The sequence below is a fragment of the Talpa occidentalis genome, unplaced genomic scaffold, assembly GCF_014898055.3.
Source record: "Talpa occidentalis isolate TD23 unplaced genomic scaffold, MPIMG_talOcc4v2.1 talOcc4.14, whole genome shotgun sequence".
NCBI classification, from domain to species: Eukaryota; Metazoa; Chordata; class Mammalia; order Eulipotyphla; family Talpidae; genus Talpa; species Talpa occidentalis.
The window spans coordinates 26,881,718-26,895,577 of NW_023601433.1; the positions used below are offsets into that span (position 1 = coordinate 26,881,718).

General features: G+C 45.7%; 1 gene segment (V, D, J or C); it reads left to right on the forward strand.

Moving 5' to 3' along the window:
• Positions 1-7,658: 7,658 nt before the first annotated feature.
• LOC119244048 (immunoglobulin lambda variable 2-11-like) lies at positions 7,659-11,671 on the forward strand. The segment is given in 3 exon segments: positions 7,659-7,704; positions 7,813-8,129; positions 11,522-11,671. Coding segments are annotated over 3 exon segments (513 nt in total).
• The last annotated feature ends 2,189 nt before the right edge of the window (positions 11,672-13,860 follow it).

Here is a 13,860-nt window from a genome sequence, read left to right on the forward strand (position 1 = left end):
AGGATAAGAGAGTTTTTGGGAAGTCAATCCCAGAGATCTTAGGGTATGTCCATCATGATCTTACATTCTCCACTCTCTAGTCACTTGCGGCACAAGCAAGGCCCCCAGGGAACGGACCCCAGGGACATCTGTCTTGACCCTCTGTGTCTTCCACCCCAGGATCACCTGGGCCAGCACTGAACTCACCAGGATTTGTTTTCCTTTTTCCAGCTTTCTGAGTCTCCCTCAGTTTCCAGGTTCTGGGACACTGGATCACCATTTCCCCTGCTGGAGTGTCATCAGGTGTCACATCTGTGGTATATCCTGGTGCCAACAATACTGGGTTGAGCCCAGTCTCCTTATCTCTACCCTCAGGACTCTGGCCCAGGGGTCTCTGATCACTTCTCTGGTGTTGAGTCTCCCTGACCCTCAGTGGCTCCACCTGAGGAGGAGGCTGCTCATCATTGTCCCTCATTTAGGAGGCCTGGCACTTTCCACAGTGTGCAAGTTCATAGGGAAGGGAGGCCAAAACCTGCCCTGTGCTCACAGGCTCCCTCCCTGTTCTGAGGATGCTTCACCAGCCTGTGCAGAGGGAACTTAACACACATGGCCTTGGAATGTGGTTCCCACAGCAGCTCCATTGTCATCCCCTGACACCAAAATGAAAACAGCCACTATTTTATTGTTTTGGAAAAAACCAGCATTTTTTTGGGTCTCTTTATCCCCATTCTTCAAATGCCCTAATGGAGACAGGGAGGTACATGTTGGGGCCAGTTTTCCCAGTTGTCATGTATATCCGCACTTTACATGCTCTGGTCTCCCACGCCTGTGCAGCCCAGTCTGGACTCAGTTGTTCAGCACCACGTCTCCTTGTTCACTCAGGTCTGCCCTGCAGAGTCAGTGCGGCCTTTCTTGGTGCCTCCTCTTCCGCACATTGTTGCTGATAGGAGAGAGGCTGTTGCTGCAAATCTATGATGAGTTTGCAAATTGTGTCTTCTCTTGACCTTTTGGGCAGTGTCTCTCATTTCCACACATAAATGAAATCAATCGATGTTTCTCTTTTTTCTTCTTTTTCGCTTATCATAGTCCCTTACAGCTCTATCCATGTTGCCACAAATGGCATGAGTTCACTTTTTTTTAATCACAGAGTAGTATTCTATTGTGTATATATATCACAACATTTTTTTTTAGTTTTTTATTTTATATAATTCTTACATCATTTTTCATATTTGCACAATGTATTCATTTTCATTTTAGTTATATTCCCCATACAATTGCACCCCACCTTATTTTGACCCTAGACCTTCCTCTCCCCACCTCCCTCCCTGTACTGTGTCTCTGGTTTATAGTTGCTTGTTGATTTTGATTTTTACTTTGTATTAACTGGTCTTTTTCTTGGTCCCTTATTTAGGTTTTCTAAATTCCTGCTATGAATTAGACTAGCCGTTATTTTACTTTTTCTTTCTGACTTATTTTGCTGAGCATGATCCCTTCCAGTTCCATCCATGTTGGTGCAAACTGCATGTGTTATATTTTTTTGATTGCTGAGTAATATTCCAATGTGTATATGCACCACATCTTCTTGATCCAGTCAGCTGATCAAGATTTTGGGCATTTGGGTTGTTTCCATAGCTTAGCTGCTGTAAATAGTGCTGCTATAAACATAGGGTGTAGGTGTCCTTTGGAATTAATGTTTCTGAGTCATTTGGGTAAATACCTAGGAGTGGAACTGCTGGATCATATGGAAGCTCTATGTTTAGTAGGTCAAGAAATCTCCACACAGCTCTCGTAGTGGTCGGACCAGTTTGCACTCCCACCAGCAGAGCAGAAGAGTTCCTTTTTCTCCACTACCTCAGTTGCTAGTTTATTTATTTATTTATTTATTTATTTATGTATTTATAGAGGCATGTTTTATTTATTTGTTTGTTTGTTTGTTTGTTTATACAAGCACTGGGTACAGTCAGAAGAGCGGGAGGGTGAGAGAATTCACCAGAGCCAGAGCGGGGAGGAGAGCAGGCAGAAGGACTGAAGTACCCTGCTGAGGGGTACTTTCCTTCTATATATTTTATGGTTTCAGGTCTTATGTCTAGTTCTTTAATCCAATTTGAGTTGGTTTTTGTGTATGGTGTGAGGTAGTAGTCAAGCTTCATTCTTTTGCATGTAGTCACCCAGTTTTCCCAGCAGCATTTATTGAACAAACTTTCTTTGCTCCCATGAATATTCTTTGCTCCTTTGTCAAAGATTAGTTGACCATAAATCTGTGGGTTTATTTCTGGATTTTCTATTCAGTTCCATTGGTCCATGTGTCTGTTCTTGTTCCAATATATATTACAACTTTTTGATCCATCAGTCTGTTTGGGGCATCTGTCAAAATAGGTGGGGGAAGAGTAAAAGGGACTGTGGTGATGGCCACAGTCAGATGTTGTAGCAGAACTTCAGGGAGAACACCTGAGCAGAGAAACCAACGCTGTGCAAACACGAGCAATGATGCATGAAAATAATAAATAGAAATAAATATGCAAATATAGTAAATATGTAATAAATAAAAAAGAGGAGCAGCTAACGAAGATGAAAATGTTGCTGAGGGCTGAGGATAAAGTACATGGACCTTTTCCTTTAATATCTCTCTAAGTGACCCCATTTCCAAAGAAACTGAACAGGAAAGAACTTTAGTTGCATCTGCGATGTGTGGGATCCTCCCCTTCCATCCATGGATTCCTTTCCTGAAGTATCCTGCAGCATGCTGACTCCTTACTCGTGAAGGCTGTTTCACGAAAGGCTCCTTTTTCCACCAAGGGAAGATTCCTGGTGGGCAGGTCCCCTTCCTCAGGAATCCCCAACATTTCTGGGGAGGCATGAGGCATGAGGCTTCATTTGCATGAGGCAATTCCGGTTATTGCTGGAGCGCCTGTTACAAATCTTCATAAAGACACGTTCAAACATAGACATGATTTGACTTGGAATGTTCAAGTATATAAATGAAGGTAGGTTTCGGCCCAGAGGCCCTGATGAGACCAATCTTTCCACCTCACCAGAACTTTCTCTGTTTTAGATCTGAACATGACTGTTCTGATCTGAACATGATTGTTCAGGACCCAGCCCCAGCACCTCAGGAGGAAGAGTCACTGTGATGTCAGCTAGAGTGGGCCTGCAGCGCCCAGACTCACCATAATTGTTCTGCGTCTGTGCCAGTGTCCTGTCCAAGTCTTGCGTTTCTAACAGTGGACTCTGTAAGTCAACTGTGTGGACAATGTCCAGCTTGGAATGGTCTGCATTAGAGAAGGCAGGGGAAGGAGAAATTCTTTTCTTTCCCTTGTCTCACTGCTGGAGCTGGATCATTTTACCTCATTCTCTGCCCAGTGCTGAAATTCACATCACATGTGCCCTTGTCCTCAGGCATTTGGACTGGAAATGAATGAAAATGCCCACTGTCCAGTCTCCCTAGCTTGCACATGCAGCTGATGGGATTTCCCACCTCATATCCTCAGATGGGATCTGGTGAGAGCCAATTCCTGATGAGAAGTCAATCTCCTCATATTACACCAGTAATTATTATTTCAAACCTTGTGCTGCCCTCTTCTTATTTCCCCAGTCAACAACCAGTACCGTCACTGAACTCTCACAGGCTGGGTTGGTGTCACACATCATGGCCATCAGTATCCAGGTCACAGCACAGTGAGGATGGGCCGCTGCTCCCGGACACAGAATAGCATGCTGGGTCCTTGTCTTCTGTCCCTGGGAAAGGAGATATTAGCTATTTCTCTGCTCTGCTGGGATCCCTTCCTCTCCTTGTCTCTCAGATGCAGGCAGGGTAAATCCTCTCCTGTCTTGGCATCAGGAATCTTGTACTTCAGCAAAGGATACTTGAGGGAAAATCAAACACTGATTGCCTTCTCTGCTGTACAGTGGGGTGAGTGGACTGAGGGGTGTTGGGAGAGAGAGGTTAGGATGGAGGGCAGATAGAAAAGGGAGAGAGAGAGAGACAAAGAGGGAGAGAGAGAAGTAAACCAATTGTGACATTTTCAGGGTTGGGAGAGGAAGACTCAGGTGGAAACTGCATGAAAGCTTATTTCAATTTAAATGTACTCACCTCTGAAACAAATGTGACAACTATCTCTAACATCCCTGAATGTGCTTTGGAGTCTTTGAGACAAATGCAGTGGCTCAGCTCCCCAACCTGAGCTTGCCCCTTGATTCGCTCAACAAGCAAACATCAGAGAGTGGGATATTGGGGTCCACTACTGAGTCTTCAACAGACCAGACATACAATGTTGGAGGAAAATGAGAATTTCATTGGGAGCAAAACCTTGCACAAAGTCACTGTGTTAGAGAAAATATGGACGATATAAGGAACAGAGCGGCTGGGGAATGCTCTACTGAGGCAGTGAGGAAGTAGAGTGGGCAGTTGTGGCTGCAGAGAGACCACATCATGCCTGAAAAGTCCAAATACGTAGACATCACCGGTGGTGCAGCGGGTGAACGCTGCACTGTGAAGCTGTGAAGCTGCGAAGCTCTGAAGCTGTGAAGCTCTGAAGCTGTCCGTAGCCTCTTTAGCGTGGGTTCGATTCCCGGCAAGCCAGGGAGAAACCCACATGGAGCAGCAGACCTCTCCTGTCTCGCCCACTGCCCTCTCAGCAGTGTCTTCGGTCCAACTGCCTGCTCTGCTCCCCACTCTGTCTCTGGTGAATTCTCTCACCTTTCCACGCCTCTGACCTGTACCCCAGCTCTTATAAAAATAAATAAATCCTTAAAAAAAAAAAGTCCAGATAAGGAGTTTCAATTTCATTGATGGGTGGTCTTATTTTTATTATTTGTAGGATTTTCTTCCTTCTGTTTGCTTTGTGCTTGTCTTTGTCCTTTGCTTCCTATGTTTTTGATATGGAATTCAGCTATAAATTTCCCTGTCAATACTGAGATTACAGAACCCATACATTGTTTTTTTTTCAAGATTTATTTATTTATTTATACAAGCACTGGGTACAGTCAGAAGCGTGGGAGGGTGAGAGAATTCACCAGAGCCAGAGCGGGGAGCAGAGCAGGCAGAAGGACCGAAGTACACTGCTGAGGGGAGCAGCCGGTGGCAGGAGAGGTCTGCGCCCCATGTGGGACCCTCCTGCAGTGGCCTGGGAGTAGCCGGGGATTGAACTGGCGCCGCAGAGGCCATGGGCAGTTTCCCAACACAGCGCTCAACCGCTGCGCCACCGGGGAGGCCCTAAATGCACTTCATTTAATTCTTAAGTTGCATTAGTGTCCTAGATGTCATATCAAATGACCCAAACTGTCCTAAAAATAATAGAAATGTATTGTCTCCCAATTCTGCAGGTTAACAAGGCAAATATGAACCTAACTGTAGAGTTATACTCCCTCTGTTTAAAAGGGGGAAGGGTCCTTGCTCCTTCCTAACCAGGTGACTGTGGGCAATTCCTACAAAGTCCTTGATTTAAAACACTCCCTGGTCAATCTCTGTCGTGGACTCTCGGTGGCATTCTCTCTCCTGCTTGTTTGTGTTTCATCTTTTCTCCTTATTAGGACACTGGTGTTGTTAGGGGGAAGGTTGTCCTGAGCTAATTCCATGCAGGCTTTGTGGACTCCACCCCCACTCCAGACCAAAGCCCTCAGGACACTGGGAAAGACAAATCCCATCCCCACCAAAGTGAAGGTGGCTGGGACCTGAGGGTGGAGTTAAGCAGCCAGGTTTGGTATAAAACCAGACCCGTGGGCCTTGGGGTCTCTTTCTTGGCTTCAAGGCTCTTGGCTCACCGCCAGCTCTCAGAGTGCCATTTGGGATTCCATGTTGGCGGAATGGGTAGGACGCAGTGAGGACTTTATCTCCCTCTTTTCTCCCTGAGTTGTACATTTCCTCATTTCCCCTTCCCTTGTAAACAAACCTTTTATTCACCTTAGGTGTGTGCCTGCAGTTAAGTATTAGTAAGGCACTTTTAAGTGCGCGGTGAGGACCCACAGTCAGACAACCCGTTTTTATATCAGGGTTGCCCTGTAACAGTTATAGTGGATTAGGGTCCACCCTAATGAAGTGTTACATCACCTTAATTTGATTACACATTTCCCAACAAGGTCTCATTACCTGTTTGGCAGTTTGCCTATTTTGTTAGTGTTTTGAGATGCAATTGAACTAAAAACACTAGGAGTATAGAAAAATTCCAGATATTTTTTCCATTGACACTCAGATTAATTTCATAATGGTCTGAGAGTATATTTTGTAAGATTTTCATGGTTACAAAAAATAGAATTCATTTTATTATTCAAGATATTTCTTACTTGGATGACTATTCTTGTGAAACAGTAACAGCATGGATTTTGCTATGATTTTTAATGACATTTTATTAATGTCAATTTTGCTAACTTGGATCATGATAGTGCTGAATACTCTCATGTCATATTAATTTCTGTATAATTGCGCTTCAATGACTGAGAGTAATGAAATGAAATAATGAAATCTCTTTATGGATTTGTAGATTTTTCCATTTCTCATTTCAGCGTATCAGTTTTATCTTCATATGACAAGAAATTGTGTTCTTAGGTGTGATGATTTGAAACTTGATAGCTATATTATATGCTTGATATAATAACTTGATGGCTATACTTTCTATTAACCTGGTAATTTTCCAACCAGGTGGGTTGATTTTTAAAGTATGATTATTTACATTATAGCTTTTTTTTTTTTTTTTACCAGTTTTCTAGTATACTTTTCCCTTTCCATAGATATTTCCTTTGTATTTCTTTTTCAGGTGGGCTAATTGCAGAAACCGAACTTTCCTTTGTACTTTTTGTTTACTTGTTTTTTCCAAAAGCTAGTGGAAAAGAGAGAATGACTTGGAGCGCTCTAGCAAGTAGAGTCTGTTACAACTGTAGAGAAGGACCAGAGCTGAGAGGACAGGGCAGGAATTTCCAGCTCCCAGGCTCTGCATCCATGGGTCTTGGGCTGCACCATCTGGGTCACCAGGGGGCAGCAAGGGCCTGTGTGGACGAACCTTCATTGCTGTGATTTCTCCAGAACTGCATGAAGTCCCAGGAACTCTTTACCTCTGAGCTTTTTCTAGGAAGAAGCAGACTCAGATGTCCCAAATCTGCTGAGTTATTTTGAGCTCAGACTATGGAATGCAACAAGAAAAGGGTGAAACTAATTGCTGGTTGGCTATAACTTCAAATGCAGGTCTCTCTCCCTAGAACCTTCTATGATTCCCTTTACAAGGGACTCAAAGAACTGCTCCCTGCATGCTCTAATGTTTTAGGTGCATTCAGAGGAGAAATGGTGTTGCGTGCTGTTTACATTCCACATGAACCAAACCTTATAATTGTACCTTTTATTTGAAATTTGAATCAGATTTAATCCCAGGGAATAAAAAAAAAAAAAGCGAATTAAACAATAGTCTTAGAAATTTCAAGAGAGAGGGACAGAGAGTATCACAATGGTGTTGTCACGTCATGTCCAGGTTTAGGGAGATTGGTTTATCTTGCCTGTGGAAGCGAAATGGAAGAAAAGTCAAGAAAGTTCAAATGATCTCATCTGTGACCTGGCCCTTGAATCTAAAAAGCAGGAAGCAGATTTGCATAGAGACCCTCCTCCTCCTCTTAGCAGGGCTGGGGATAAGAGACATCTGGGGGAGCCAGGCCCAGGTTGAGGCATCAGAAGACAGAGGCCTTGGCTTGTCTCCACCATGGCCTGGACTGTGCTCCTCCTCACCCTCCTCACTCAGGCCGTAGGTGAGACCTCCAGGGAAGGGACATTGAACACATCATGGCTGACCCTTATCTGCTCAGCTCACCTGGGCTCAGACTGAACTCACTTGGGTGTGTTTTTCCTCTTTTCAGGTTCCTGGGCCCAGTCTGCTCTGACTCAGCCTTCCTCAGTGTCTGGGGCTCTGGGACAGTCAGTCACCATCTCCTGTGCTGGGACCAGCAATGACATTGGGCGTTATAATGCTGTCTCTTGGCTCCAGCAGCTCCCTGGCAAGACACCCACACTCCTGATTTATGGTGTCAGTTCCCGGCCCTCAGGGATCCCTGATCGCTTCTCTGGCTCCAAGTCAGGCAACACGGCCACCTTGACCATCTCTGGTCTCAAGCCTGAGGATGAGGCTGAGTATTACTGTAGCTCAATCAGGACTGGTTATACTTACCACAGTGGTGCAAGTTCATGGGGAAGTGAGACAAGAACCTACCCTGTGCTCACGGCCTCCCTGTTACACAGAAGTTGCTTCCCCCACCCCGTGCAGATGGGGCTTCATGCACAGGGCCTTGACAATTCATTTCTCTCTTAGCTCCTCTCTTCTCCTTAGTGCAATCCCCAATGACGCCGTATTATTTGCATAATGATTTTTTTTTCTCTACATTAATTACTGATCCTAGAATGTACTACAGTTTCCATTTCTTCAATGATGGGAGAATCATGGCATAGAGCTCAGGCTGTTCTCCTCTGTGGAGCCTGTTCTCTGCTGCTAGGGACGCTGGATCATGTCCCTTGTCCAGCCACGTGTCAGTGTGGTGCTGCTGCCGGTCACTTCTGCCAACAGGATGTGAGTTTTTGTAGACAAAGAATATCATTTTCTGCAACCCTGTCCAGTAACCACACATGACTGTTCTAGAATGTCTGGAATCTGTCCAAGTCTCTTAATTTTTCAAAGAGCTTGGAGAGTGCAAAACCTCTCAGGTGTCTCTGCCTTGAAAAGGTTCCAGTTTTTCTTAAAGGTGACTAGTGTGGTTCTTAACAGTGAGCAGTGGGAAGGAAACTGTAGCTAGAGCATGAGTGACCCGGATCCTCCACAGTCTTTGTTCCTGTTGACTGTGGAGCCTTCAGCTTGGCACAGGGAGGTGCAGGTCCAGTATTGGCAGCGAGATTAACATATGACACTTCAGGGTGGAGCATCTGTGGAGTTGAGATTGGACTTCCTTTTTTAAATTTTTAAAATATTTTTATTAATTTATGCATACAAGAACTGGGGTATAGGGCAGACGTGCGTGTGGGGAGTAAGAGGGTTGACCAGAGAAAGTATGCGGAGCAAAACAGGTGGATCTACTGAAATACACTGCTGAGAGGAGCAGCGGGTGAGAAAGCAGAGGTCCTCTGTGCCTTGTGTGTTAGCTCCCTGGCTGGGGATTGAACTAGTGCTGGAGTGTCTGGCAATAGCTTGATAGCACTGGGACTTTAACCCCTGTACCATAAGGGAGGTCCAGGAATGGACTTGTTCAGGCCAAAGCCAGCTGACACTTACCATGTTTCATTCTAACTAAAAATTTGTGTTTTTCTCTATTTCCCATTCATTGCTGTATTTCATATAATATAACACAGGAATACACACAGTATAACTTGTTTGGAGTTAATATGCAAGAAACATGATTATATTTTCATTCAATTTCACCCACAGTGTCCAGAGTGAGTCTACTCCTACTACTGAGATTTGTGATTTGGGGACTGAGGAGTGTAGAGAAATGTGTCGAATATTCAGGGAACAATGTTCTTTAGCTGACATTTTGGTAACAAATATTAAGGCATAAAAGAGAAAGAGGGTCTTGAAAATGTCCAAAAAAATAACAATTACTTGCAGTCAGCACACCAAATGTCCCATTTGACAGACAGACGTGAAACGAGGGACCCCAGGACTGGTGCTAGGACAGCACCGCCTCACTCCAGCCCCCCCCTCCACAACCTCCAAACCTGGAGTTCACCTCCTGCTCCCCATTGGGTCATTTAAATCCAAGCTCCCTCTTATCTTGCAGTATATATTCATTTACCATTTAAGGAAATAGTCCTCTTTGGTCTCCTCTTCATAAATTTATTTTTTTTTTTGATGGAACATTGCAACTTCATTTTATTTCCCATCAATTGTCTCTTCATCACTGACTTGAGAAACCCTCAGGGCCACACACACAGGAAGAAACACCTCCTGGGACAGGTGGAATGATCATGAAGTGCCATATTAAAACCCCAGTATGGCAGGACGCATTTCCGTCAGGAAAAGATAAAGGGAAAAGGATTCGAGAGAAACAGCATTCTGTATTGAACAGGGGGGGAAAAGTGATGGAGGATAAAGGACAAAACTGATTTCAACTCCACTCAACTTTCTCCCTGCTGATTGTGTTACACAACCTGGGCCACTGGGGCAAGCAAAGCCTGAGTTGGAGGAGATTATTGGTTTGGTCAATGGACAGATTCAGTTTAGGAGCTGCTTCTCTCAGCAGCCCCCTATTATCATTCAGAAATAGGGTCACAATTCTTTTGTTCCCCAACAGTTCTTTCTTTATGAAACAATCAATGAACCAGGTCTCAGTCTCAGGTCACAGTGTCAGCCCACTGCACACACATGGGGCATAGAGGCTTTTGAGAAGAACGAGGAAGAGCTGAAGAGAAATGAGAAGTAATCACCCATGGGTTTCAGCATCAGAAAATGTGTGATTGGAGCTGCTCGGACAGCCTTGAGCCCTGTCTTTTCTACACTCTTCAGAGCATGAAATTGTCCCAGATCCTCAGTCAGGAGCTGCCATGAGTCTGTGGTGGAAGAACAGGGACACCCCCATGGTGTCTGGCACTGCCACAGGCTCAGTCTGTCCTGACTCAGAAAGTACAGCTCAGAGGGCCAGCACTTCAGGAGAGCTCTACCATCCTTACATGAAGGACTAGGGTGTAGGAACAAGCCATTGTGGTATGAGCAGAGTGAGTACTCCCCTCTGAGATGGGGTAGTTGAGAAGAGGGTTTGGGGAATTCAGGCCCATGTCCTGGGTTATATCCATCATGATCTGTGCTCCTCTCTCCACTCCCTCTTCACTCAGGGGACAAGTGAGGCCCCCAGGTAGTGACCCCCAAGTACATGAGTGCTGACAAATTCTCTTCCACCCCAGGCTCAACTGGTCCCAGCACTGAGCATCCCTGAGTTTGTTTCCCTCTTTCCAGTTTTCCAGGTCCAGACTCTCATTTTGGAGCCTCCCGCAATGTCCAGACTCTGGGACACTCAGTGACCAACCTCCCTTGTTGGAAGTGACATCGGGTATCACACCTGTGGTTTAAAGTGCCATGGTTGAGCCCAGTCTCCTTATCTCTGCTGTCAGGACTCTGCCCCCAGGGATCCCTGATCACTTCTCTGGTAATGATCATCCCTGACTCTCAGTGGCTCCACCTGAGGAGGACGATGATCATCACTGTCCCTCATTTAGGAGACCTGGCACCTTCCACAGGATGCAAGCTCATGGGGAGGTGAGACCAGAACGTGCCCTTGCTCATAGGCTCTCTCCTTGTTGTGAAGGTGCTTCATAAGCCTGTGCAGAGCGGACATCACACAAGGGTCTTGAGAACATGGTTGACACATCAGCTGCATTGTCCTCCCCAGAGTTCAAAGCAAACATCCTCTGGTCTATTGTTTCACAATAAAAGCAGCTTTTTCTTCTTCTCTGGGTCCAAGTCCCAGAATATGCAACTTTTCCCAATAACTAAACTAGAAGAGACAGGGAGACACCTGTTAGGGCCAGTTTTCCCAGTTTTCAAGCATATCCTCACTTTACATGCTCTGGTCTCTTATGCCTGTGCAGCCCAGCCTGGACTCAGTTGTCCAGCACGACATCTCCTTCTTCACTCGGGTCTGCGTTGCTGTCAGTGTGGCCTTTTTGGTGCTTACTCTTCTGCACATTGCTGCTGAGAGAAGAGATGCTGAGGAAGGGGAAAATGTTGCTGAGACCTGAGGATTAACTACATGGACCTTTTCTTTTCATATCCCTCTAGGTGACTCCATATCCAGAGAAACTGAACAGGGGGAGGTTTATTTGCATCTGCGGTGTGTGGAATCTTCCCTCTCCATGCTGGATTCCTTCCCTACTAGGAAGGGCTGTTTCCCAAAAGGACCCTTTTTCCTCCAAGGGATGAGATAGCTGGTGGGCATGCCCCCTTCCTCAGGAATCCCCAACATTTTTTTTTCTCATCATGAGCCTATTCCAGTTCTTGCTGGAGCACCTGTTACAATTCATCATAATGACACGTTCACAAGTAGATATGCAGTTTGACCAAGAAGAGTCAAACATCTGAATGAAGGTAGGTTTCAGCCCCAGAGGCACCGGGCCATGATAACTCTGTCCATTCCACCAGAACTTTCCCACTTTTACTTCTGAACGTGACATGTTCTGGCCAGGACCCAGCCCCAGCGCCTCAGGAGGTATGGTCACTGTGATGTCAGGGAGAGTGGGCCTGCAGCACCTGGACTCGCCAGGATTGTTCTGCGTCTGTGCCAGTGTCCTTCCCGAGACTCGCGTTTGTACTGGTGGACTCAGTAAAGTCAACTGCGAGGACAACTTCCAGCCTGGAGCGTTTGATTGGTTAAGGGAAGGGAAGGAGAAATGTATCGTTTCTCCTAGTCTCACTGCTGGTGCTTGGTTATTTCACCTCATTCTCTTCCCAATGCTGAAATTCACATCACATGTGTCCTGGTTCTCAGGCACTTGGACTGGAAGTGAATGAAAACACCTCTGTCCAGGCTCCCTAGCTTGCAGATGGATTTCCTACATCAGGAAACAAGGATCTGATGGGAGGCAATTCCCGATGAGAAGTCATTCTCCTCCTAACCTACCATTTGTTATTTTTTCTAATCTTTTGTAGCCAACCTTCTTAATTTCCCAGTCACACTGACGTCCCCAGCTGTCGGTGTCACACATCAGTGGCTTATCAGTAGCCAGGTCACAGCGCATGGGGACAGGCTGTTGCTCCCGGACACAGGATACCTTCTGGGCCCTCCCCCTTGTGTATGTGAGGCTGGCAGAGGCTGCCCCTGTCTGTAGTGGGTGCGTCTCCATGGAGACTAGCCATGTGGTCAAGGGGTTTTTGTCTGGTTGTCCTTGCACATCTTACACAATGCTCCTTGACTGTGTGGCCATCAGTGGGACATTGACAAAGTGTCTTCGTGTGTCACATGAGACAGATGTCACATTGTCTGCTCTGGGTGAGGCATCCACACATGATTAATAATCCTACCTCCTGGTCCCACAATGTTAGCACAAGGGTATGGGATGCGATTTTCTGATGTTGCTGTCAGTTCTGTGCCCTCAGGAGTCCCAGTTCGAGTCCCAAACTCAGGTATGCAGCAGGGGTCCTCGACCACCTCTGGACTTGCCTGAGGTCAAGCTGATGAGCACTGTTCGTCGTGACACAGCCAGAGCTTTTACCTGCAGTGCTCTACGTTCACAGGACATAGATCCGCAACCTATGATTTGCTCTCAGCACTGGCCTATGCACCTGCAGCGAGTCACTGTGGTTTGTACTGTCCTTTCTGCTCCTGGCTAAGACGGAGTCTCATATCACGTAATGTCATCCTAGGAACCCATCCTGTCACCTGGGCCATTTAATGTCACCTAATCAACGGGGAAATGTTTGTTCACCTTTGCCATATTGTTGGTTAGAAAAAAATTAAACCTTCTTCTCAAATTTGAGGTGTAAGTATTTTCTAGGGTCTACTTGGGGTGGGCCTTAAAAATTATATCAAAAGCAGATTTTCAATCCATTGTCAAAACCACTTGTGAAAAAGCTCTGCAAATATTGCTGAGGGAACAGCATGAAACAGAATTGAGTCCTACCTTTCAGTGTCCACCTTCTCGTACCACTTGGTTTGTTGATGCTCATCTGAACCAGCATAACATTATGTGATATTATGTAATTGGTGTGGTTTTGCCAAACTCACCCTCCCCATTTCTCTCTGTCCTGACATCACATCCCATACCTTCATGCTCTTCTGTGTGTTCGAGAAGCTTCACTCCAATGGCGTGTTTGCTCATCCATCGAAGGTGCTCTGGGAGGGCTGTTTTCTTCAGACATTTTAGCCAAAGCAACATATTGTAACTGACTGAATGATGACACTGATGTGTAGCCTGGTTTGGCAACTGCAATG